The 22535-nt window shown below is 49.9% G+C and overlaps 1 protein-coding gene and 1 long non-coding RNA gene across 3 annotated transcripts in view; one reads left to right on the top strand and one right to left on the bottom strand.

The window, feature by feature from the left end:
- Lmcd1 (LIM and cysteine rich domains 1) overlaps window positions 1–22535 on the bottom strand; it is a 60722-nt gene that overhangs the window by 3264 nt on the left and 34923 nt on the right. The window contains exons 3-4 of the mRNA XM_003464097.5: window positions 21308–21563; window positions 14529–14864 (exon numbers count right to left, since the gene is read on the bottom strand). Coding sequence (XP_003464145.2) covers window positions 14529–14864; window positions 21308–21563 — 592 coding nt within the window. The remainder of the gene's footprint in view (window positions 1–14528; window positions 14865–21307; window positions 21564–22535) is intronic.
- LOC134470529 (uncharacterized) lies at window positions 10080–18779 on the top strand. Of its 2 annotated transcripts, XR_010039474.1 has the most exons (5): window positions 10080–10231; window positions 15751–15947; window positions 16260–16522; window positions 17965–18047; window positions 18482–18779. It is a non-coding gene; the product is annotated as an uncharacterized LOC134470529 (long non-coding RNA). The 2 variants fall into 2 exon arrangements; XR_010039473.1 differs by lacking the exon at window positions 16260–16522.

Below are 22535 nucleotides of genomic sequence, written 5' to 3'. Positions count from 1 at the left end.
TCATGATAGCAACTGCTCCCAAGCTGATTTATAGATCCAACATTTCCATAAAAATCCTAGCAGGCAAAAAACAAAATAAAAAATTTAAAAATTACTTTATTGTTTTATAAGTCTTTCCGGTGACTTGCTTAAGACATGGCTTTCTTTTTTCTTTTTTTGGTACCAGGGATTAAATTCATGACCCCATGCTTGCCAGGCAGGTGCTTATATCACAGCCCCGACAGTGGGTTTCCATAACCCCTTCTGCATGCTGTCATTTGCTTTATGCCATTGGTGGAAATACACTGATATCTGGCTTCACACTGATACATAGCTGGACAAGAAGAGTGGAGTATTTGAATAGTCTTCTGAGATTACTGTGAATGTTTCAAAAGTGGTAGCTTTTCCAAAGATAGTGGCAATGTGGAATCTAAAATCATTAATAATAAGTAATGAATCTTTCCAGATTGGTTATAATAAAACACTTTGTCACCTTGTCCTTTGAATGAATCTTTTGCTCATGCACGATTATTTTTTTAATCAGCTTTTAATTTTTGAAAGGTTTTAGACTTATAGAAAAATTATCAAAGTCCCAAGAATGTTCACATATACCACTGTTTTTTCTGTTCCAAATGTATTATATTAACATGGCATTTTTGACATTTCATTACCCACATTGACAGACTGTTAACCTCTGAGCTTTGTGTATTCTTAGATTTTACCTCCTGCCCCTTTCCTAGTCCCACGTCTCTCCGGCATTCCGTGTCCCACACAGTCATCTGTCTCCTCGGCTCCTCATAGAGGGGACAGCTCTTCACACCTTCCCTGCTGTTTTGGGCACCCCTGCTGGTTCTGGGAGCCATCATCTGGTATTCTGTGTAACCTTCCTCAGCTGGAACCTTTGTGGTGTTACTATGCTTCCACTGGGAGGAGAATTCCAGAACAAGAAGCTGTTCATGGAGCACATGCTATCATGGTCCTTGCTCTCCCCAGGACTCATCACCATTAGTACTGACCAGATCCTCGGGGTGGGGGGCTGGCGGCTGAGCAGGGCTCATCAGGCCTCCCTTCCCTGCTCCCCGTACTGTCCTCTTTGGCAGGAAGTTACTCAGGGTATCTGCATGAACTGTTCAGGGTCTTTTCATGATTCTGAGCCACAGATCTCCCAGGGCTTTGGGAATGACCGATGACCTACTCTCCGGGACTCAGCAGTCTTGCGTGCCATATTCGTTTGCTGTCAGTGTGAACGGGTGTGCTCCCCCAAGGCCTCTGCTCACTCGTCCTCCCCATCCGGGCTTTGTCTGCAGGAATAATCCCCCTGGCTGGCTCAGCTACCATGACACAGGGGAAGCGCCCTCGGGCTGTGCCTTAGCCTGAGTTTTGGTGATGACTGTGTGGGGAAGCAGAGTGCGCCTGGGGGACTGGAGAGTGGCAGGGCAGGGTCTCTCTGTCCTCATTCCCCAGCAGCAGCGAGAACTCTGGGACGCCCCATCACTCACACCTTCATTCACCCAGCGCACCTTGATGACTTGCCTGTTTTCATTGGCCGAGGGACAGAATCCTGACAGTGCTACTCCGTGAAATCTGTCGAGCCACAGGAGTCCTTCTCTTTCCCCAAAGCCCCAGCAAGGAGGAGGCTCTTGTGCCTTTCAGGCTCATCTGTGTGCAGCACTGAGCTTGGAACCGCATACTCACTGCTAATACCTCTTACCAAATTCAAGTTACTTCTCCTTGTAGGGTTATTTTTATATTACAGAAACCATTACTTTCCTTCCTAAAATCATTAAAACTGAGGCTCGGAAAGCTCTACAATTTACTCAATAAAACACAGCAGACAGGGGCAAAGCCAGGATTGGAGCCTGACCCCACAGCAGTCTATTTCAGAAAGCGAGGCCTCCCATGGAGTGACATGTTTTCTCCCTCAAAGAATGCAATATTTCTCATTAGCAGACTTGGAGGGTTTTAAAAAGAAATACTTAAAATGAAATATTTTGAGTTTTACAAATAAAAATCTCATGGAAACTGGTCCCGCGCCTCCCCTCTCCCCGCCCCAGTAGTACTGGAGGTTGAACCCAGGCCTACTGAATTACATCATCAGCCTGTCTTTTTAATTTAATGGGTTTTTTTGTTTTGTTTTGTTTTTGCTTTGAGACAGGGTCTTGCCAATTCACTTGGTTGCCCAGGCCAGGATCAAACTTGCCTGTAATCCTCCTGCCTCTGCCTTCTGAGTGCTAGGATTACAGGTGTGCACCACCACATCTGGCTTTGTTTTCTTTTACACAAAATGCCTATATGAGATCATCTGTTTTGGCTCTTGGCTCACCAGGCCTGAAGCATTTACCACCTGAGCCTCTGCAGATATATTTGCTGACCTTGGCCTGCAGATGGTAATTTTAGCCTTCTAAGCACCAAAATAGAAAGTGATTGTTCTACCATGTGAAGACAGGGAGGGTGACATCTGCAGCTCCCCCAGAGACCCATGTGTTGAGGCTTGGCCTCCAGTCCATGTGCCGCTGGGAGGCCTGGGACCTGTAAGAGATGGCCCTGGGGGAAGCTGAGGCATTGTGGGGAGCTGGTCCCTTCCACCTGCTGTGCTTTTGGCTGTTACAGCGGCTCTGCCACACGGCTGCTTCAGCTGTGCTGTCCTGGGCCACCACAGGCCCAGAGCAATGGGGACAGTGACCATGGACTGACTGCAGCCTTTAAAGCTGCAAGCCAAATGAAGCTTCTTTCTTTATAGTTATCTTGGGTATTTGCCACAGTAAACAAGAGCTGATATAGACTGAAACAGTACTTTTAACTTACATGCTTTAACATGCCCTTAATATACTTATTACTTAAAATACTTTCATATACCAAAGAGGAAACAATTAAAATGCTATAAATTAGGGGGGAAAATCCCTGAACGACAAAGAATTCCTAGGTGCTGCCTGGTGGCATCTGGGGCACAGATGAATCTGCTCAGTGGGGAAGGACCCTGAGCTAGCTCCCCACTACCTGCCAGGAGCCCTGAGAACAGGCTAGGTTTGGGGCTTTGCCACTGCCACTGAAGATGGATGGCACCATCTCTCACCTACAGACTGTGCCTAGAACCCACTGGGTCTAAACCAACAGTAAGTGATGGCTCAGCATCCATCCATCAGCAGAGCTGGGAACTGGGAGCCATTAGCCAAAGCCTGCTTGGGTACGAGTGAGTGTTCTGTCTGTCTGGCTCTGAGGCTCATAGAATCAGACTTCCAGCCCCTTTCCACGCACACAGAAGCCACTTGCTGTCGCTCCGTGGACTACACCCTCCTGGTTGCACCAGGATGGGTTGGTGCAGCCCACTCTACACTGTCAGATGCTGCCCAGTTTGGAAGTAGAAGAAACAGAGGGATGAAAATGTACCTTGACAAGTCTGGGGACCAGGGCTGGCACCCACCCGTGGATAGAGGGAGGGGGGAATGAGGTCACAAAGGCAGCTTCAGGGACGGCAGAAGGGTGAGTCCACAGTGGGAGTCAGAGCTTCACTCTGGCAGCAGAGAGCCACTGTGGAGTGCTGAGGTGAGGAGTGTGGCGCTCTGTTTGGAGCTGCAGGGAGTTAACTGGTGGCTGTGTAGAGGGAGAACGGTTTGCTTCGTGGAGCTTGGTCCCAGCCTTCCCCTTAGTCTGAAGACGCTCAGTCAAGTCCTCCCTGATGAATGTATCTTCTTCCCTGCGTCTTGGCCCTGTGTCCCATGGCTGGTAACGAGCCCTGTGGTCACATCTCAGCAACCAATATTCTCTTCTTGCCTCTGAGCTTTTTCTGTGTCCGCTCTCTTGTCATAGGAAAGGACTAAGAACCTGGGGTTGGGCTGGTTCTGTCAGACGATTGACCTCTAAGCCACTAGGCACAAGCTGGCAACCCAGAGTCCGAATGCTCAGCCTAACTTAACTCATATCCTACCACGAGCCTGGCACCCAGGTCATGGTTTCTAAATCCCAATGAGCTACTGAGTGGAGCGCCTGCACCAGGCTGCTTGGGCCTAAGGCTATGGGACTTCGAGCTAGTTACCCAACCTCAGTGTGCCTCAGGCTTTTCACCATCAAACAGGGATACCAAGGATGGAAACAGCACCAGGTTGCTGGCATGGATTAGATGAGATGGTAGAATTACTGGACTTTTGAAGAGCATGATAATGATTAGCAAAATCACCTGTTATCCTTAGCATGGTCATCCTCATAGTCTAGCAACTGAAGGCTCAGAGAGGTTCAATCACAGTCCTGAGATGAGGCCGGGTTTCTTCCCTGGCAGCACACATGGCCTGGCAGAGCTCAGCCTGCCCATCCTTGAGCTTTTATTCATGCTCTCTCTCTCTCCATGCCAGGTCAGGGGCTTCCACACAAGTGGGCTCCCTGCCCGCATTGCCCTGGACCCAGGACACCCACCCTTGGGTTAGAGCGCCTGCTCTTGCCCTCTGACCTGCACCCTCTAGGATGGGGAGGGGCTACAGCCTTGCAGAACTCCTCCCATACACCCAACTCCTCCTCCTGGGGCACCTGGAGGGGTTGGAAGTTCCCAGAGAAGGAACTGGGAGACTGGGGAGGTTGGGGCCCAAGAGCTGAGGCTGTGGCTATGGATTGCTAAAAATAAACAGAGGCTAAAGGCTCAGCAAAAATGATACCACCTGCTTGACTCAGTTACCACAATGCCCCCTTTGATTCCTGGAATGTTTAGATCTAAGCTGACTTTGAGAAAGCTCAGTGTGACTATTCTCATAATCCTTCCTCTAAGGAGGAGGCATCCAGAGAGGCACAGAAAAGGGTAATTCATCCTTACAGAGCTGCCAACTCTTGTCCAAGTCTCTCAAATTGAATTCTCGTAAGAGAATCTCTCACATTTGCTGTGTTAACTATGTTCACACACTTCCCCGCCGGGGAAGGGAGTGCAGACCACCTTTGGGAGGGAGGAGAAATAGGAAGCCCCTCCCCACACCAGTGATGGTTTGGAGGCGGTCCCATAACTCTTATTAAAAGACCTGGAATGAAAGATTATGAATTTTCTGTGCCTGGAGCCTTCGTGACAAGTAAAAAACTGCTTTGAGCCAGCTGTGGGACAGATCACATCCATCTGCCTCCAGAGCTAAGCTCCATCAGGGACATGGGGTTCCCACAGTTGTGATGCTTTCAAATCATGTTGGCAAATCCTTGAGGGCTTTTCTCACCAACACAGAGCTTAGTTACTTTCCCTTGAGTATGGTCTCATCTTACGGACTTGATTCTATAGGGTAGCACACTGCAGGAGTGATGCTGTGAGTCCTGAGTGGTCATAAAGCCACTAAGATGTTTCTCAATTTACAACAGGGTTAGGTCCTGAGAAACCTTGGATATTGCTCACCTGTGGAGTCCCCTAGTCAGCACTGTGATGCACTGAGGAGCACTGGCTGTCTACTCTTAGGGACTGACTAGGAGCTGTGGTTGCTGGCTACTACCCTGCTCATGAAAGAAAACTGTGCGCATGGCTGGCCCAGGAAGACACCCCCATTCAAAACTCAGTTTCTCCTGGAATGCATAGCATTTTTTGCACATGGTAGAGATGAAAAATCTTAAGAAGAGCCACTATAAGTCAGGGACCATTGGATCACCTTTTGTCTTGGTTACTTTTCTCTCATTGCTGGGACAAAATACCTAACACCCAAAATGAAGGAAGGAAGGGTCTATTTAGCTCACTGTTTGTGGAGGTTTCAGTCCATAACAGCTGGCTCCTAGTCAGACTGTCATGGCACTGGGGCAATGCTTCAAGACAGCAGCCAGAGCAAAAGGGGATAGGAAGCAAGCCTCTTTTCCTCCTCATACTGTATGCAGGCCACCTCCTCCCCACCCCACTTCTGGGTGGGTGGAGCACTCACAAAATCTCCTTGCCCTCCTCTGCACAGGATGAGGATATTTATAAAGTAAGAACTCTGGCTCCCTGCTGAGTCTCTCAGTTAAACTTCTAAACTTCTTAAGTTCACACCATATATCAAACATAACACCTTTCCCTTGGGCTCTCTCTTTCAGTCCACAACCTTGGGGAACCTGGAGCAGACAGAGAAGAAGTCCTACTACCCTGATGCTTCATGCCAGAGCGATCACATGGAGCAGCCACAGGGAGACTGAAGAGAGTCCAAGAGACCCAGTGGCTCCCATCCACTAAGCACGTTCACCTTCCTGGCATCCAGGCAAACCTCACAAGTGGGAAGACTTCACACTATCCCAGCTCCCCCATGAGCTGCTCCAGGTGAGGTTTAATGGAAAGATCAGCTTTTCCCCTGAGCCCTGCCCAAATTGCTGACTTACGAACAAAACAGATGTTGTTGACTGAAGCTACTATGTAACCTCAGGGAACAGGGACATTAAATGTGAACACAGAGAATTATTAAGGCTTCTGTACTGGAGTAACCAAAACATAGAGTGCTTCAGGCAACAACAGGGTCAGGAGAGCGGCCAAAGCCGGGGCTCCCGAGCTGCCTCAGGACTAAGTCTCCTGCTGGCCGGCAGACAGGGATCTACAGATACAGAAAGCCCTCTACACCACAGTAATCTCTGCCTCGGGCCTGCCAGAAATTCCATCTCTATCATGTTGTTTTTGTTCTGGTAGCCTCTTATCCAAAGGCCTACCAGTCTAAACCCAGAGTGGCTTGTGAATAGCTCCCTAGTACAATGCAGTAAATATTAACACAAAGGCCTTGAATTCAGGCACTGGGTTCTTTCCAACACAAATACTCAACAATTTATTGATAAACAGCATCTCTCCATCTCCTCTTATGGTGATCATTCACCATCTTTGCTTTGCAACTTCATGTGTCCAAAAGAGTTTACTCCCTGGCCTTTCTGTTCTGGTAAAGTATCATTCGTGTGTCCTTAGCTCTGGTAGCTCTGCTCCCACTCGGCAGTCTTCCTGAGGCCCCTGATGGTGCAGCAGTGAGCTGGGTGCCATGACCAGGGCCAGGGCCTGGTCTCTGGAATGTGGCCAGTAAGTAACACAGCCCTGTGTGACAGTCAGCTTTGTGTCACTGTGTTAGAAACAACAGATAAAATCAATCCAGTTGAGGAAAGACTGACTTTGGCTCATGGTTTCGGAGGCTGTGATCTATGGTTGCTTGGCTTCCCTGACTGTGTCTGTAGTGAGGCAGACACAGCATGATGGACGGACACGGGAGACACTGCTCACCTCATGATGCTCAGAAAGCAAAGATGGAGGGAAGAGTCAGAGAAAAAACAGCTGGGAACCAGATACAGCCCCAACGTTGTGTCGTCGTGATCTGCTCCTCCCAGCTAGGTCCCACCGTCTAAATTCACATCACCTCCTAAGGTCATCAGATTGTGAGCTCATGAATACATGATGAAGTCAGAGCTCCCGTGACTTGTTCACCTTCTGAAAGCCCCACCTCTGAGCACAGCACTGGGAGGGATGTTTTAGAGCAAAGCCACAATGACTCGTCTGTTGAGGATTTTGGAGGTATCACCCAAGGAGAGCCTTTTTTCTCATCTGCAGCAGTGGAGGCTCTCACCACAGGAAATGCCTCCCACGGGGTACAGTGGTGGCCAGCACTGTTAACTAACCCCATCACCTATGCTGCTTCTCAGCAGGCCATCAGTTTAGAACCAAGTGGGCTAACCAGGCATTTCTAGCCAAATCTCCCTTGCTTGTTATGAAGTGGGAGACAGAACTGGAGAGGCTTCATAAGTGCTGTGCCTGTGAAGTCAACATCAGTCTAGGTTTATTCTCAGATACGGCTTTGATAAGCAGTGGGACCTGGAATGGTTCTTTTGGAAAGCGTTCTGCTTGGTTCATAGCTAAGCAAGAAAGAGTCTGCAACGGGCAGTGGCCTCTCACAAGTCTAGAGCTATAAAGGTGCTCTGTGGACAGAAACTTCTGTTATCTGGAGTCTGTGTGGGGTCTGGGGAGGCACGAGGCTTAGCTTAAGTTCTGGCTTCACCACCCACCTAGCCAGGTGACCAATTTTGTTTTTTGAAAGTTTTGCTTCTGTGCCCCACAGTAGGAAATTCATTTTACATCTTAATCTAGCGTGCACACACACACACACACACACACACACACTCCCCTCTACAACAAACATTTCCCATACTACATCTGGAATACCTTTTTTCTTTCAATTTTCTAAAAAGGAATCTGATTATAATCCACTGAAGTGGAGTACTATGCACTAATGGGTTGTAACCCAAAATTTGAAAACAGTTTAACTTTGTTTAGAGTATCTTCTTGCTTTCCTATTTTCTTGTCTGTAAAAAGGGAGATAATATGCTAATTCCTAAGTTTTAAGTAAAATGTCAAGCAAAAATTCTAGCACTGGGTTGACACAACCTTGTCAGCAATAAATGGCAGATGACATCATCACTAAACATCAGCATCACCAGTATCATACCAGGATCAGCGTCAACACCATTGCCATATCTACCTTAGTTACTTTCTTATTCACTGGAACAAATAACTTGACACCACACCTTATAGGAGGAGAGGCTCTCCATGGTCAGCTGGCTCCCAGGAGGAAGGAGGAAACAGCAATGGCAGAGAGGCCTAGTGGATGAAAAGCTGCTCACACCATGATGGCCAGTAAACAGAGAGGAACAGAGGAGCCAGGGAGGGAGACACATCCTTCCAGGTCGTGGTCCAGTGACTGCGTATTCAGACCGTGCCCTACCCCGCAACATCATGGTTAGCTGTGGCACCTCCTGACCCAATCACATCCCACAACACCACCTTGAGCACTGGGGTTCATTCTTGACCTAAACCATAACAACAACATCACCATCACCGATTAAACTTGATAACATAAAATGAGATCAAATCAAACTCATTAATGAAAAGCTAACACTATTTAAATGATTCTTCTAGTTTAAGAATCAACAAACTGTGTCCACCCTTGGGCCAATCCCAGCCCACCACCTGTTTTGTAAGTAAATTCTTGTTGGGGCAGGGCTACAGTCACCTGTTTAGACATGGCTGGCAGCAACTTTAGTGCTTCGGGGGTGGGTGAGCTGAGTAAAGCCACACAGACCACAGAGCCTGTAAGGTCTTAAACACTCACAGCTTCTCCTTTTCAGAAAAGTGTGCCAGTCTCTATTTTAGTCAGTGGGGTAGGATGCAGCTCAAATGAAAGAAAAGTGCACGTGAGGGTCACATGGCAACATGCAAAAGTATTTACAGTGTGAATAGTGGGATAAAGGGAATTTTCTTAGGGAAAAAGACCTTTAGATGTCATAAAATGCCTCCAAAATGGTGGTGGATGCTGGGCAGTCTGGTAACCATGGTAATCTTGCAAGCTGCTCTAGGCCACTGCCAATAGATACCTGAGATGGGGGTGAGAGGACCAGGGATGCCTCTGGTTAAGGGTCCGTGGTCTGTCCACAGGTTTGTTCCTATGCCTCTTACCCTCCTGCCTCCGTTCTGAAAGAAGTGGCTCACAAAAGGGATGGGGTGACCTCAAATTCACAAGTAGGACTGGCAGAAGAGCTGGCTACCCTCCTGCACAGCCCACAAGCCAGACATCTGCTTGGACAAAGACTTGGAAGTCCCTTGCCCACAAATATGTCCCTCTTGGGGCTGGAGCTGGGCTGAGCTTCCAGCTGTGTAACTTTCCATCCGAGAGGCAGCCTGTGGGGAAGGGTGGAGACGAGGGCTTCCTTTGCATTTCTGTGGGAAGATGGAGCAACAGGAACCAGGCTGCTAGGCCCGTATCCTGGTGTACAACCAGGTGTCCTAAGGACGCATCCTCGTGACTACAAAGACAACATCCCTTCCCACAGTGTGTCTCCCGGGCTGGCTACTCTTCGGGACAATCCCATGGCCTAAGAAGGGTGGTGGTGGCCAGGATAAGGCAGAAGGAAGGTTCCTGGCAAGAATGGTGAGCAGGAAAGAACAGAGTGCATTAAATGCGATGTTTTGGCTTTCTCCTCTTTCTTCAGTTACAAGTTTGGAAAGGGCGGAAATTCTTGGGCAAAATACCATGCCCAGGAAATCTGTATATTTAATTTCCAAGAAAACATCCAGTTTGGCCTCTGAATACAGGAAATGGCCTGGTGGAACTGTTAACAATCAGAACACGCAGAATGCTGCCCACACAGCACAGGCGCCCACAGATCCCATCCAGGTGGGAGAGGCGGCTGCTGAGGGCTTGGGCATTGCTGGCGGTGGGGCTCTGACCAGGCTCTCAAATGGTCTACAGTGCTGCAGCTGGGGGCTCCGTGGACACCTCTGATGCTCCAAGACCCAGGAGAGGTTAGAACCCAGGTAGGGCGGGAACCCTTGTGGTGGGACCAATTGTCTGGCCTCCTCCCAGGACTGCTCGCCCTCACCACAAGGCAGAGAGCTGCGACGGGGTCTGAGCTCACTGCTCAGCAGCAGCGGGCTCACCGGCTCTGCCTTGTGCTCCTCGTCAGTGCAGCGGGGATGGCAGCCCTCTTACGGTTTTCACAAAGATCTCAAGAGACAGAGCAGTTGCCCCTTGTCTCCTCTCCACACAGAGTCCAGTGGGACAAGTGGACAGAGTGGGGCTAAACATTCTTGGGTTTTTAACTGGGCTCATGGACTTAAAGGCAGACTTCTGTGGCACACAGCTGAAGGGCTGGCATCAGACAGGAGTTTGTACCCTGGCATTTCCTCTCGCAGAGGGATTATTCCGCATGCACACTGGCCAGGGACACTTCCCATGGTCCCTCTGTCCTAAAGCATGGCACCTTCAGAGGACGGCTCTGGGGTAGGTGTGGAAGCCACAATTCTTGGGTTCATTGGTCTGCTAGACAGATGTGTCCTGCCTAAAGTCAGCTGTGCTGTCCTGTCTCCAGACCTGGGGGTTGGAAGCTGACGGTGGGTGCAGAATTTAGCTCTGCCCACCGTGTTCAGACCTCCAACACTGGACAGTCCAGCTATCGAGTCTAGCTGGCCTGACATGACCCGGGCCCTCTCCAAATACAGCCTCTCGGTGGGAACTCCATGTGGGCAATTCTGAAAAGCCTTCAGCAGTGATGCCCCTCTGGCTGAGATAATTCTTCCCACAGTGACACTCTGGAGGAGTCTCAGGGAGGACTCACTAGCCTGCCTCTGCCATTGCTGGACTCTGAGCCCCTGCTGAGGTTCCAGAGGACGGACATCACCCTTAGAGGCTGGCAAGTCAGTGGACAGAGCCCACTGCATGGAGAACAGGAAGGTTCACTGGTTGCTGATGGCTGAGATTGAAGGCCTGTAAGGGCAGGACTGGTAGGACAGGATACAGGCCGTGTGGATGCTGAGCTTGTATCTTTATAGCTCCCCATGGACAAGGCAAGGGACAGCAAGAGTGCTGCACAGCATTCTCACATGGGCACCTGTGAGGTGACTTCAGAGCGAGAGGGAGAGAGGGAGGGGGAGAGAGGGAGAGAGGGGGAGGGGGAGAGGGGGAGGGGGAGAGGGGGAGAGGGAGAGGGGGAGGGAGGGAGAGAGGGAGAGAGGGAGAGGGGGAGGGAGGGAGAGAGGGAGAGAGGGAGGGAGGGCCAGCCAGAGGCAAGAGGCCAAATATATTTAGAAAATATCCACAGTGCTCCCCTGCACATTCCCACTTTACTAAATTGGTGATATTTTTGCTGAACTTACATGTGATTTTTAACACTCCTTAGCAGGGGACCTCAAAGTGTGGTCTAGGTCGGGTACACGCTACCTAGATCACAGTACCTGCCCTCTGCTTTGGGGGAAGCTGGGTGGTAGCCACCCTTCCCTCAGGGGATTTTAGGTAGCACCGAGGAGCCTCACAAAGGCTCTGAGGGCCCTGGTGCAGAGAAATTCCTCATCCTGCTGACTGTCTTCCAGTTCTACGCGGCCACATGACCCTTTGGTGGCATGAGGGCAGTTAGGTCTCCCAGGAACAAGCTTTGGGGAATGGGAAAGAATGCAGGCTTGGGCTTTGGAAGACCTTGGCATGAACCCCAGTTCTGAGACTCAGCAGCCTGGGCAGACACAACCTCATCACATAGTTGACTAGCTGTGAGCTTCGTATCTGTGCTAAGTCTGGCATTCAGAGCAACACCCACCAAGTGGTGGCGCCAGCCATAATCGAATTGATCATTGTGATGACAAGCTTTCGCCAGGTGTTAGCAGTGCAGTTCAGGCGTGCTGCACATGTGTTCTTTATGCCCTCAGTCTCCCCTCCCCAACCCCACCATCATAAATCTCTTTGATCTGGAGATACCAGGCCAAATGCAACAATTTCTTCCATGTCCCTGCATTCTCGAGTTAAATGCCCTGACTACTTTTTGCAAAGTTTACTCCTTCAGTCAGGCTTCCTGCCTGCTACCTGGCTCTACTGCCTTTCTATGAGGAACGGGAGGAGCGCAAGCTCAGGACAGCCAGCACACATGGCCACACTGTGTGGCAGCACACGAGGTGAGGCAGAGAGAGGATCCGGGCCAAGCCCACTCCCACACCTGACAGCGGCTGCTGGGGTCACACAGTTTAAGGCCTGTTTGGCTATCTAGGCGCCTGCATCAGGATCTGCCTTCCTGCTTCTAGGAGATCAGCAAGGGCTTACGTGAAGGTCCCAGTTAGGCTGAGTTAGCTGTTCCGACTCAGTGACTCGTAGGCCTGGAGACAGTGGGAGCCTGGGAAAGTCACCTATTGTCTTTGAATCCCAGATCTTCATCTGTAGGTGGGTTTGGTAAAATTCACCTCACCAGGCAACAGCCTGGGGGCTCTGCCCTTCACTGTTGAGTATTGCTTTTTAAATACCTCTGGAACGTGACAAGGACTTCCTGAAGTTCATGTGAGCAAGGACCCAGGTCTCAGGCCACCTTTGCCCCATGTTCTCTGACCGGTATCTCTCTCTTGGGAATGGAAGTCTGGAAAGTCACAATTACATCATGTGATTTTCTCCCAGAAATTGGAATTCTCCAAAGTTTCTGATTTAAGAAGAGACAGCTATCTGAGGTCAGAGGGCAGGACTGGGGAGAGGGAGGGGAGCTGAGTTTATGAAATATGGTAACTAGATCAGATCTCCTTCTAAGTCCTCATGAAACGTACTTATCCTAAGAAATGAGTCTTTTAAATATCACCACCAAACCAGGAGAACACAAATGTCTTGTTTGACCTGAGAATCTGCAGCTAGCTGTGTGAGGCCCTAGTTCCGGGACAGTAGTCCCAGGCTGCTGGAAAGATCACAGCTGTGGTCAGAAGACACATGGCAGCCCCGCCAGCCTCCTCCCGTGGTAGCATCGGTCCTTAGGCTGACACCCCACTGGGTCTTCGAGCTTACTGGTGAGGCAAGTGATTTACTGGAAGACCTGTGCACTAGGTCTTTTATTTCCAAATGTCAAAGAGCAGCCAGTGAGGTCATCTGGCTGATGGGTGGGGAGAACGGAAGGAGGAAGTACCCGGGAGCTCCAAACACGTGAGCAGGAGCACACACGTACCAGGCACAGCTGGCCCTGGGAGCAGCGTAAGACGTAGCAGTCTGAGCGGTTCTTACCTCTCAACGGTAGCTTCCCTGTGTTTTCTCAAATTGGGCCCCATGGCTCCCTGCTGTGATAGGTGACTTAATTTCCAGGGTGACTGGGTTAGTCCTGGACAGACAATGAGACCTTGGGGTGCTATACTCATCAGAGGACTAATCCACAGTGTCCAAGGCCATATGTGCTGTTAGGAGGTGGGACCCGAGGACATGTCTTTGGGGACTGTGTCTTTCTGGTGCTCTGACTCTGCTGTCTGGCTGTGTGATGCAGCAGCTTTCATCCCTCAGGCCTTTCCCCATGATGCTTCTGCTCTGGAGCCAGATGACATCTCCTGAAGCCTCTGAGGCTGTGAGCCAAATATATTTCTCTGTCCTTTAAACTGTGGGTGCCAGGTATTTTGTCTCAGGGACAGGAAAGTTGACTAACACACCCCCATCAGTGCATCTTCCATGCTGTCACTAGAGGACTCTCAAGAGCATACCTGGATCATGTGTCACCTCTCAGGCCATGCCTGCTTGACTCTTAAGAGTCAAGTCCCACGTCCACAGCTTTCTCCGACATGAGAACAGTGTTCTCTGCTTGTTTGACTTCCTGGGGCTCAGCTGGTAAAGCAAACTGACCAGCCCTTGAGTGACGAATGGACAGAGAGCCTGGCTTTCCAGGAAACTCCCCTGCTGGCCTCTCTGGTCTTGAGTCCTACTCCCCACACCATGCTGTCACTCCCACAGAACAGTTCTGACTTCTCTGCTTGTACCATGCTCTCATAAACTTAGGTCACTTTTGTACGTGTGTACCTCTTTAGCAGGGAGCCCATCATCCCCTCAAACCTTGCAGGTGCAGATTCTTCTTGCCCCAGCAGGCCCCTCACTACCTTCTTGAATCCTGCACTTGCTCCCAAATGTGGTTAGATGCCCTTTCTCTGAGCAGTCACGGAGTGCTTGTCTGTGCCCTCTACTTGGACAAGAAGCCTTCAGGGGAAGGACCTTATCTTCTAGGCACAGCACACGGCACAGAGTGTGAACAAATACCTGCTGAATGTGACAGGGCCTTGACAACACATGCAACCCTGGGCCCAGACCATTTCAGCCATGCCAGAGACAGGGGACACTCACATATTCCACATCCTTGGCCAGGTCACCAAGGCTGCCATTGGTGGTGGGCGCAGCGGTCTCTGCACCCTCTGGCTTCTCCTGGTTCTTCCCCTCCTCCTTGGGCAACCCTCCTTGGCCTGGCAGGGCCACTTCGCCTACTCCAAGGGCCTCGCTCTTATATTGCTTGACGAACTCTTCCATCACTTTCAGCTCATTCTCCGAAAGTCCACGACAGCGCGAGGGGTCCTGGTCGTAGATGGGGAGCTGGTGCATGAGCTGGCGGCGGCGGTAATAGGCCCCCTCAGTGCCCGTCACTGGCTGCCGCTCCTTGGGGATGAGCTCCATGTACTGCAGGCCCTGGGGGCAGAGGCGGAGAACGGAGTCACATGGATGGGCTCCCAAGCACCCATCCAAAGCACACCATGCCGGCAGCGCCTTTGAGGGTTATTAGCAACCGCACCTACTGTCATCAGTTTTGAAACTGAATATAGCTTGTTTTCAAATTTCAAAAGCAACACCTGTCCCTTATCACAAATAAGAAAACACAGATGAAAAGAAAGCACACAAAGGAAGACAGTCACTCTCTAGCTGTATATACAAGACAGGCTGTGAATCTTCATCTTGGTGACACTGCCCGTGCCATGTAAGTCTGTCTAGGAGTTAGTTATGCACAGCATGTGTGCTCTTCACTGTGTGTGCGCTGTACCTGACTGTAAGAGGCATTTAAAGACTTCTGACTCACTGGCCATGGCGATGGCTCGATACTCGTTTAATCACCCAGAATGTTTCCTATGTGTATTTTTTAAAAATTATTTGGATGTTGTTTTCTGTGTGTGTGGGTAGGTGCATGTATGTGTGCGTGCATGTGTGTGTACATGATTTAAAATGAGTCCTCCATTTCTGGATTCCATTTTCTGATGGTGCTGGAGCCCATGTTCATGTTGGAGAGACAGAAAACTTCTCTGGAGGTGCTGGGCCTCACATGCTAGGCAAGTGTCCTGCCTCCCACAGCTCGATTAACTGGGATTAGCTGGCTCTATCTCTGGCCAAGAAGCACTAGTATTATACTACTGCTTTGGATGGCATTGAGGAGAGAAAGGATATTATATTTCTATCAGAATGTGAAAAAGAGATCATTTTGCTTTGTCCTCTGACTTACAAGTATTGTAATGATTATAAGTTTGTCTCTATCAACAATGAAAAGTTGCCACTTTTCAGGTTTTGTTTTGTTTCTTTCTTTCAGTTTTGAGACAGTGTCTTGCTGTGTAGTCCAAGCTGGCCTCAAACTCCCGGTCCTCTGGCCTTAGCCTTCCAAGTGCTGAGACTAAGGGCGAGTGCTTCCAACCCTGCTGAAAGGCGCGACTTCTGCACATCTTCTCTGGGGAAGAGGGAAGGCAGCCAGCTGAGAAAATGCTCATGCAATGGCCACAGTGATGCAAGGTGACTGTCTTCTCACTGGTTCCACAGCTACTGTGTTGGATTTCTCTTCCACTCAGTGCTCCCTGGGGAAAAGCTTTCTCTTATCTTTTCTGTTCTCACAAGCAGCACTCTGAGTCTAGGCCAGTCCTGTTCCTTATCTGTTTCTAGTATACTGGAGCTCACCCTCTTAGTGGGACCATCCACCTCCAGAGGTCAGGAATGTTTTTTCTACTCTCCTAGCAGAGTGAAGGCTCTGGACTTGGCCTGCTGTGAACTCAAATCCTGGCTCTGGGATGCGTGACTAAAGCCACTTCACATCCTTTTTGTGCACAGGTCAAATGAGGAGCATAAAACCCGAAGTGGTTTGCAGGACTCCGTAATAGGTCTCTAAGCTAAACCATGAAGGTTACTGATTTTTCCCTCCACCTTGCTCCACTGTGGGATTTTCTACTCTTTCAAATCTCTGACTGTAGCCACAAACACCAGATGAATATTTCAAAGCAGTCCTTCTCCAGTGACAGAGTGTGTAACCACCACAGTGGCTGTGAATGCAGATTCTCAAGCCCCAGCCTCCAGTCAGGATCTCAGCACAGCAGGTAAGGTGGGCGCCAAGGAACTGTAGGTTGAAGAAGAGCCTGAGGCTTTGAACCAGAAAGCTGGTCTATGAGCCTCACTCCTGCCTTATGCAAACATTTTGTAGTCCCCATCTGTGATCAGGCTGACCCACTGCTTTTAAGTCTTTGGGGACAAGAAATGTGTGAAATAAACCAGCTGTGGACCCAGGCAAAGACTGGAGGCAAGGCTAGTGCTGAGCCACTAGTGGCTTCAGGATTCTGCAAAACTCAAGCACGTTCCAGGAGAAAATTTGGTGAATTTTGGGAACACATGAGAAGGTCATAAACAAGTGTTCACTCTGCCCAAAACTGTAGCCATGCATTCACGTTCTTGACAAGAACAGCTCAGTTTAGGGAGGTGTGCATTACAGATTTTCTGGCTTGGCCACATGGGTCCAGTCTCCTTAAGAGCAACATTTTTGCTTCATTTACCTCATGGGGAATACTTCTAATTTTTAAAAAGTCAACATAGTTTAAAAGTGTAGATCATTATGGGCATAAGAGAGCTCACGGTTTATTAATTTCCAAACTTTCAAAGGCACCTCCTAGGACAAGGCCTGAAGTGCAACTTCCACATCAACATGACTGGTAATTGTTTGAATATTCACAGATGCACAGACAATTGTTTCATTTGGCTCTTTTAAAAAGTGAACAGAGATCTGTCTGGGTCATCCCTTGGTTGGGGGACATTAAGGGAGAAGCAGACCCAGCCTACATCTCAGTGTCAGCAGCTGAGAGGCAGATTATTTAGTCTGGATGGTTGATGCCCATTTCTGTGCCTACTCCCAACCCTGGCCCCACCACCAGGTTGTAGGACCCTCTCTTGTTTTGAGCGGCCACTGCTTTGTTGACGCTTTGTGAACCCGCTGGCCGCACATCTCATCCCTTGGGACTGGGCTTACTTTGGAATTATGGGATTCAACATGGAAATTCACGCTCAAAATCTTAATAAGCAAGCCCAGCTGCCGTGTGGTTGTAGGCAGTAGGATGCTGCTTTGGACTTCAGTGCAACCCAGAGGTCCAAGGCTTGGTCCCCAGAATGGCACTGATGGTAGGTGGTGGCCTTTAAAAGGCAGGGCATGGCAGGAGGAAGTTTGGTCACTGGGGGAGTGCACCCTCCCGGGGAGCAGAGGTTCTGCACCCTCTTCATCCCCTTCCTGGTTGATGCCAGGCTTAGTGGCCCAGGAAGGAGTTTGAAGTATACACAAGAATCTAAGTGGACACAAAGCTGGCCAGCATCTCCCTGACTCCCAGTCACAGTCACAGGCCCAGTCACAGGCTAGTTCAGGGCATGGAAGAGCAATCCTTTTCCTGCAAAACACCTCACTTCCTTGGTTCAGTGGCCTACAGAATGATAGGAATGGCTAAAACTCAGAGAGTACTTGCTATGCTTTAATTAAATTAATCCATTTACTTCCCACTAGGAGGAAGATACTAATGCTACCTCTTGAGAAACTAGCACAAACTGGAGCACAGAGAGGTTAAGCAGCCTCGCCAAGGTCGCACAGTGAGTATGTACCAGAGCCAGCTTCGAACCCCGGATCTTGGGTTTCAAGCCCTTCTCGGCTGTGTTACCAGCTGTCAAGATTCCCACTTCCCTGGATACACCTGTTTCTCTGGCCTCTGAGAACTTTCCCCAACCCACCCTCCAAACACTGAGTTAGAGCCCCTGGGGCAGCAGCCCAGCCAGCCCACCACTCAGTGATCTTCAGTTTGTAGCTGTAGTTTGCCCTGGGCATCTGTGTAGATAGGTGCCCGGCAGGGCTCACAGAAAGACAGAGATTTCCCTGTTGCAGCTCAAAGTCCCCGCTAAGCACTGGTGTTCTGAGTCACCACTGTTAGGAGCACTGTGCGCGCAGTGATGCCTGGCTGGCCTGGGATTCCTGGCTTCCCTCGAGACTCACACTCACATCTCAAGATGTCCTCCACATTGCTCCACAGGCCATCACTGTCACAGCATGGACCTGGGAGGGAGAGGACAGGGACGGAGGGTTGGTCCCGGCAGCTGCCTGTGGCTTCTCTGACGCTGAGGAGAATCTCCAGGACTCTCCCCACAAGCTGACCACAGTTGTGCTCCCCAAGCTTTGGCACAAGGCGTCTGTGACCAGCTGGGAAGACTGCGTAGGGTTTAAGTTTGTCCTAAGGACCTTTCTGAGTTGTTTGGTGTTATGTGGGATGTCTGGAATGGACGATTTGCAGATCCTCTGTATCAGGAGAGAAATGAAATATTCAGGGAGCGAAGTGGCAGGCCCAGGGCTGTGTTTCCTGGGCTTGGGGCTCAGCACACCCAGGCTGGAGCCTTCGCTTCCTGATTCTCCTCCTGCTCTTAGCCAAGGAGGAGATAAACGGACTTTTCTCACGGGTCACCCTCAGCCAGCAGTGCCCACAGTGGACACCCAGGAAACTAGCCCTGACCAATCAGTAGTGTCTGCCACGGGTATGGGCCAAGGATGAGGTGTGGTGAGTGCCAGCCTGCACAGGCTCCTCACAAGCCTCCTCTCACTATGCTGTAAAACGTGGCCATGACACACTTGGCACAGAGGAAGTGGCGAGGAGTTCAGATGCAAACACAGAAGCCCACAGGACAGTAATACCTTTTGTCTTCTGTCTTGCCTGCCCCCAAATCCTGGCTAGCTCTAAAGACCGGCTCGAGTTTCTCTCTCTTCCTGCATCCCTGTCCGAGAAACACCAGCCCACTACTAACACTTGTTACTTGTTGCCTCCCTTCCCACCTGCTAGTTCTGGCGGCTAGGTGGGGCAGAACCCAAGCTCACAGGCAGGGAGGCCCAAGTGCAAGGCCTGACCCCGCCACTTAAATCAGCTACGTGGCATCCCCTCTCTGAGCCCCTTTCCGACGTGCAGATGAGTGGGATAACTGTGCATCTCTGCCAGTGCTGGGAAATTAGATTGCGGGGTGCGTGGAAAGCTTGTAGCATAGGGGCTGGTATACAGGAAGTGATCAGCATTATTATTACTAGTTTAAAGACTTAAGAATTTCCCTAGGTTTCATTCTGGTTAGGAAGGATGACAGACAGCAAAATTCTGCACCATTTCCAAAATACAATCAGTACTGATCACTTAGCAATTAAAAACTTGTGGGAAAGTAAGTGGGAAGGGAGCGCTGGCAGATCTCAGAACCACGGCTCTCCCAGGCAGAGCAGCTGTAGGGCAGATGTGGGGGCTCTTGACAGTCGTGAGGTTTTATAAACCAGCAGCAATCACTGCCCGGTAATGCCTACCTGATTAGACTGGGGCCGCAGCTCGGCCTGTTCTCCAGCCCGTCCCAGATGTCTACAGCCAGCTCATTTATGAGCTGCTTGCTTAGTTTCCCTTGCTTTTGTGGAGACTCACTTGAGAGCTTACCCAGGCTGGGTGCTGGAGGCAGGGCCATGTTCCAAGCCACCTGGGATGTCCCCACTCTGCCTCAGTCCTCTGTGGTTCAGGATCAGCCTGCCTGAGTAGTGGAGGGCCAGTGAACTTCCTTTGTTTGCTTATGTATAAGATAACTCCTACCCCATGGGCGTTCCAAAGAAATGGAAAAAAATCTGAGCATGACAGTGCATGCCTGTAATCCCAGCACTGAGGGAGCCGGAGGCAGGAGGATTGCAAGTTCAAGTCCTGGCTTGGCAACTTAGTGAGACTCTGAATCAAAATTTAAAAAGCCAGAGGATGGAGCTCAGTGGGAGAGCAATCTTGGGTTCAATCCCCATGGCTGCCCCCCAAAAGACAGAAATGGAAAGAGAGACAATGTGGTGGAGGGATGTATAGTATCTATTGTAGACTGGGCCATCAGGGAAGGCCAGCTGGACACTTACCTATCACAGGACCTAGCCACCAGAGAGCAGGCAAGAACAGGGCAAGCAGAGGACTCAGCAAGTGCAGAGCCTCTGAGGAGGACAAAACCTGGCGTGCGTGGGATGGACGGAGAAAGTAGGCGTGTCATGCGGGTGTTGAGTAACAGAGAAGTCACAGGGCCTGTGGAGGAGCCCGAGGGAGAGGGCCATGCAGGACTCCACAGTGTGGTCCTCTCTTCCAGGAGAGACTTCATGAAATCCTAGGTTTCCATCTCTAGCACAGTGGAACCTTTCTATTTTTGTTTTCAAATATCATTACTCTATAGAAGTCACTCAGCTGCTTACTATTTCAAATGTGGTCTGCAGCCAGCCACACAATCACCTGGCCTTCTGTCAGGCATGCAGGTTTAGGAGGACCCTAAGCCTACTGCATGCACTTGAGTGAGCTCCCCAGGTGATCTTCATGTAAAGTCTGTGGGTGGGGGTGTCTTGGCTCATAAAGGCAGCTGCAGGAAGAGTCACCTGGGGCATCATTTAAAATGCTCCCCTTTGGTGCTCTGGATTCTTCATCAGAGCTCTAGATTTGGTTAGAAAAATAAACTTGGTTTTCCCTTCTAGGACCCAGAGGCTTCCACTTCTAGGAAGGAGGAAAGACTGTTTCTCTGCTTTCCTTTAAATGCTGGTGGAGGACGTATCTTAGGCCACTTGGGGGTGAAAAGAACATCTCACAGATAGAGACAAGTTTGAATGATTAAGTATCCCCTGGCCAGGGGAACACTGCATGTCCCGGTACCACAGCTGGATGACTGAGACCCAGAGAGCTTTTGCTTCAGTGTTGTAAGATGCAGGAGCGGAGCTGAAACCAAAGCCACTCCTATTTCTGTAACTCTCCCCTCTTGCTATCCCATCTTTGAAATTTAGGAACTCTTAACAAAAACACGAAACCAATTGCTAGCCTGGAGGAGGCTCTTACCAGTTTCTGGGTGACTCCAGGGGGAGCCCACTCGTAGGTGATGGTGTCAAAGGTGGGGTCTTTCCCAGTGGCAATGGGGTTGGTCATGATCATCCGGTTCCTCTTGTAAATGCGGATGCCATCCCCGCCTTTCACTCGGGCAGTGAGGGTAGAGTACTTGGAGTCCATCAGCAGGCGGCCAATTTTCCGATCGTCTTCAAGGTCAGAAGTCAGGCAGTGGTCTTCCTGGCTGCACTTGCACGACTTGCATATTTTCCTGTGGGGTTGGGTGAACAAGAACAACTGAGCTTGACCTCCAGAAGTGAGCCATGCCAGGGGAGCTGGTGTCCCTACAAAGCAAGCTCACAGATTACCTTTGCTAACTCAGAAAGGCATGCAGCAGACAGAGGGTAAAGAAGGCTGAGACAAAAGGCTTTCATGACCAGCATTCCTGTCTATCAGTCTATCTGTAGGGAACTCAGGCATAAACATTGAGAAGCTTGCATTGCCGTAGCAAAGGCTAATTCATTCCTTACTGATTCTCTAAAGCTGGAGCCTCTGTAGCTTGGAGCTTGAATCTGGCCCACATCCTACATTTTGTAAATAAAGTTTTATTGGAACCCAGTCATACTCATTCATTTACATACTGTCTATGATTGCTTTGGCACTAAAATGACAGAAATAATAATTAACCATCTGGCCCACAAAGCTTAAACTGTCTGGACTTTAACTTTAGAAATTTGCTGATCCCTACCCTAAGTGATCATTAACATTGTCTCCCGAGATTCATAAGCCTCCAAAATCCAGCAAACTCAACGTGCTTTAAAATGCACACAGAAGTGACAACCCAGTGGTAATTTTCTCTGAGAAACTGGTGGAAAGGGATCAGAGAGAAGGGAGCAAGTTGATAGACGCCTTCCAGCTGGAGAGATGGATGTCCACCAGGAAAGCTTCATCAGGAGGCCAGAGAAAGAAACACATCTTGGGGAAAGTTCAGGTTCACTTGGAAGCCTGACTCATCTCTCTGACAATTAAAAGCATAATGTGTTTGGCTGCTTTGTATCAGGCTGTGAAGGTTTAGAAACCAGAGAGTTCCACCACAGGAGAGGAAATCTGCTCCCTGCCCTTCCTGGCCTGTCACGGTAGGTGAGCTGCACAGCATCTCAGATGCTCCTGGGCATCCAGGGCGTGCGACTGAAGGGCTTCTTAGGTAAAGTGAGGGGGGTCAAGACCAACTGCAGGCAGAGGA

The sequence above is a fragment of the Cavia porcellus genome, unplaced genomic scaffold (assembly GCF_034190915.1).
Source record: "Cavia porcellus strain 051 isolate PalLab524CR breed Dunkin Hartley unplaced genomic scaffold, mCavPor4.1 scaffold_15, whole genome shotgun sequence".
Lineage (NCBI taxonomy): Eukaryota > Metazoa > Chordata > Mammalia > Rodentia > Caviidae > Cavia > Cavia porcellus.
The sequence above is the reverse complement of the archived record's forward strand: the minus strand, read 5'-3'. Positions and strand labels throughout refer to the sequence as shown.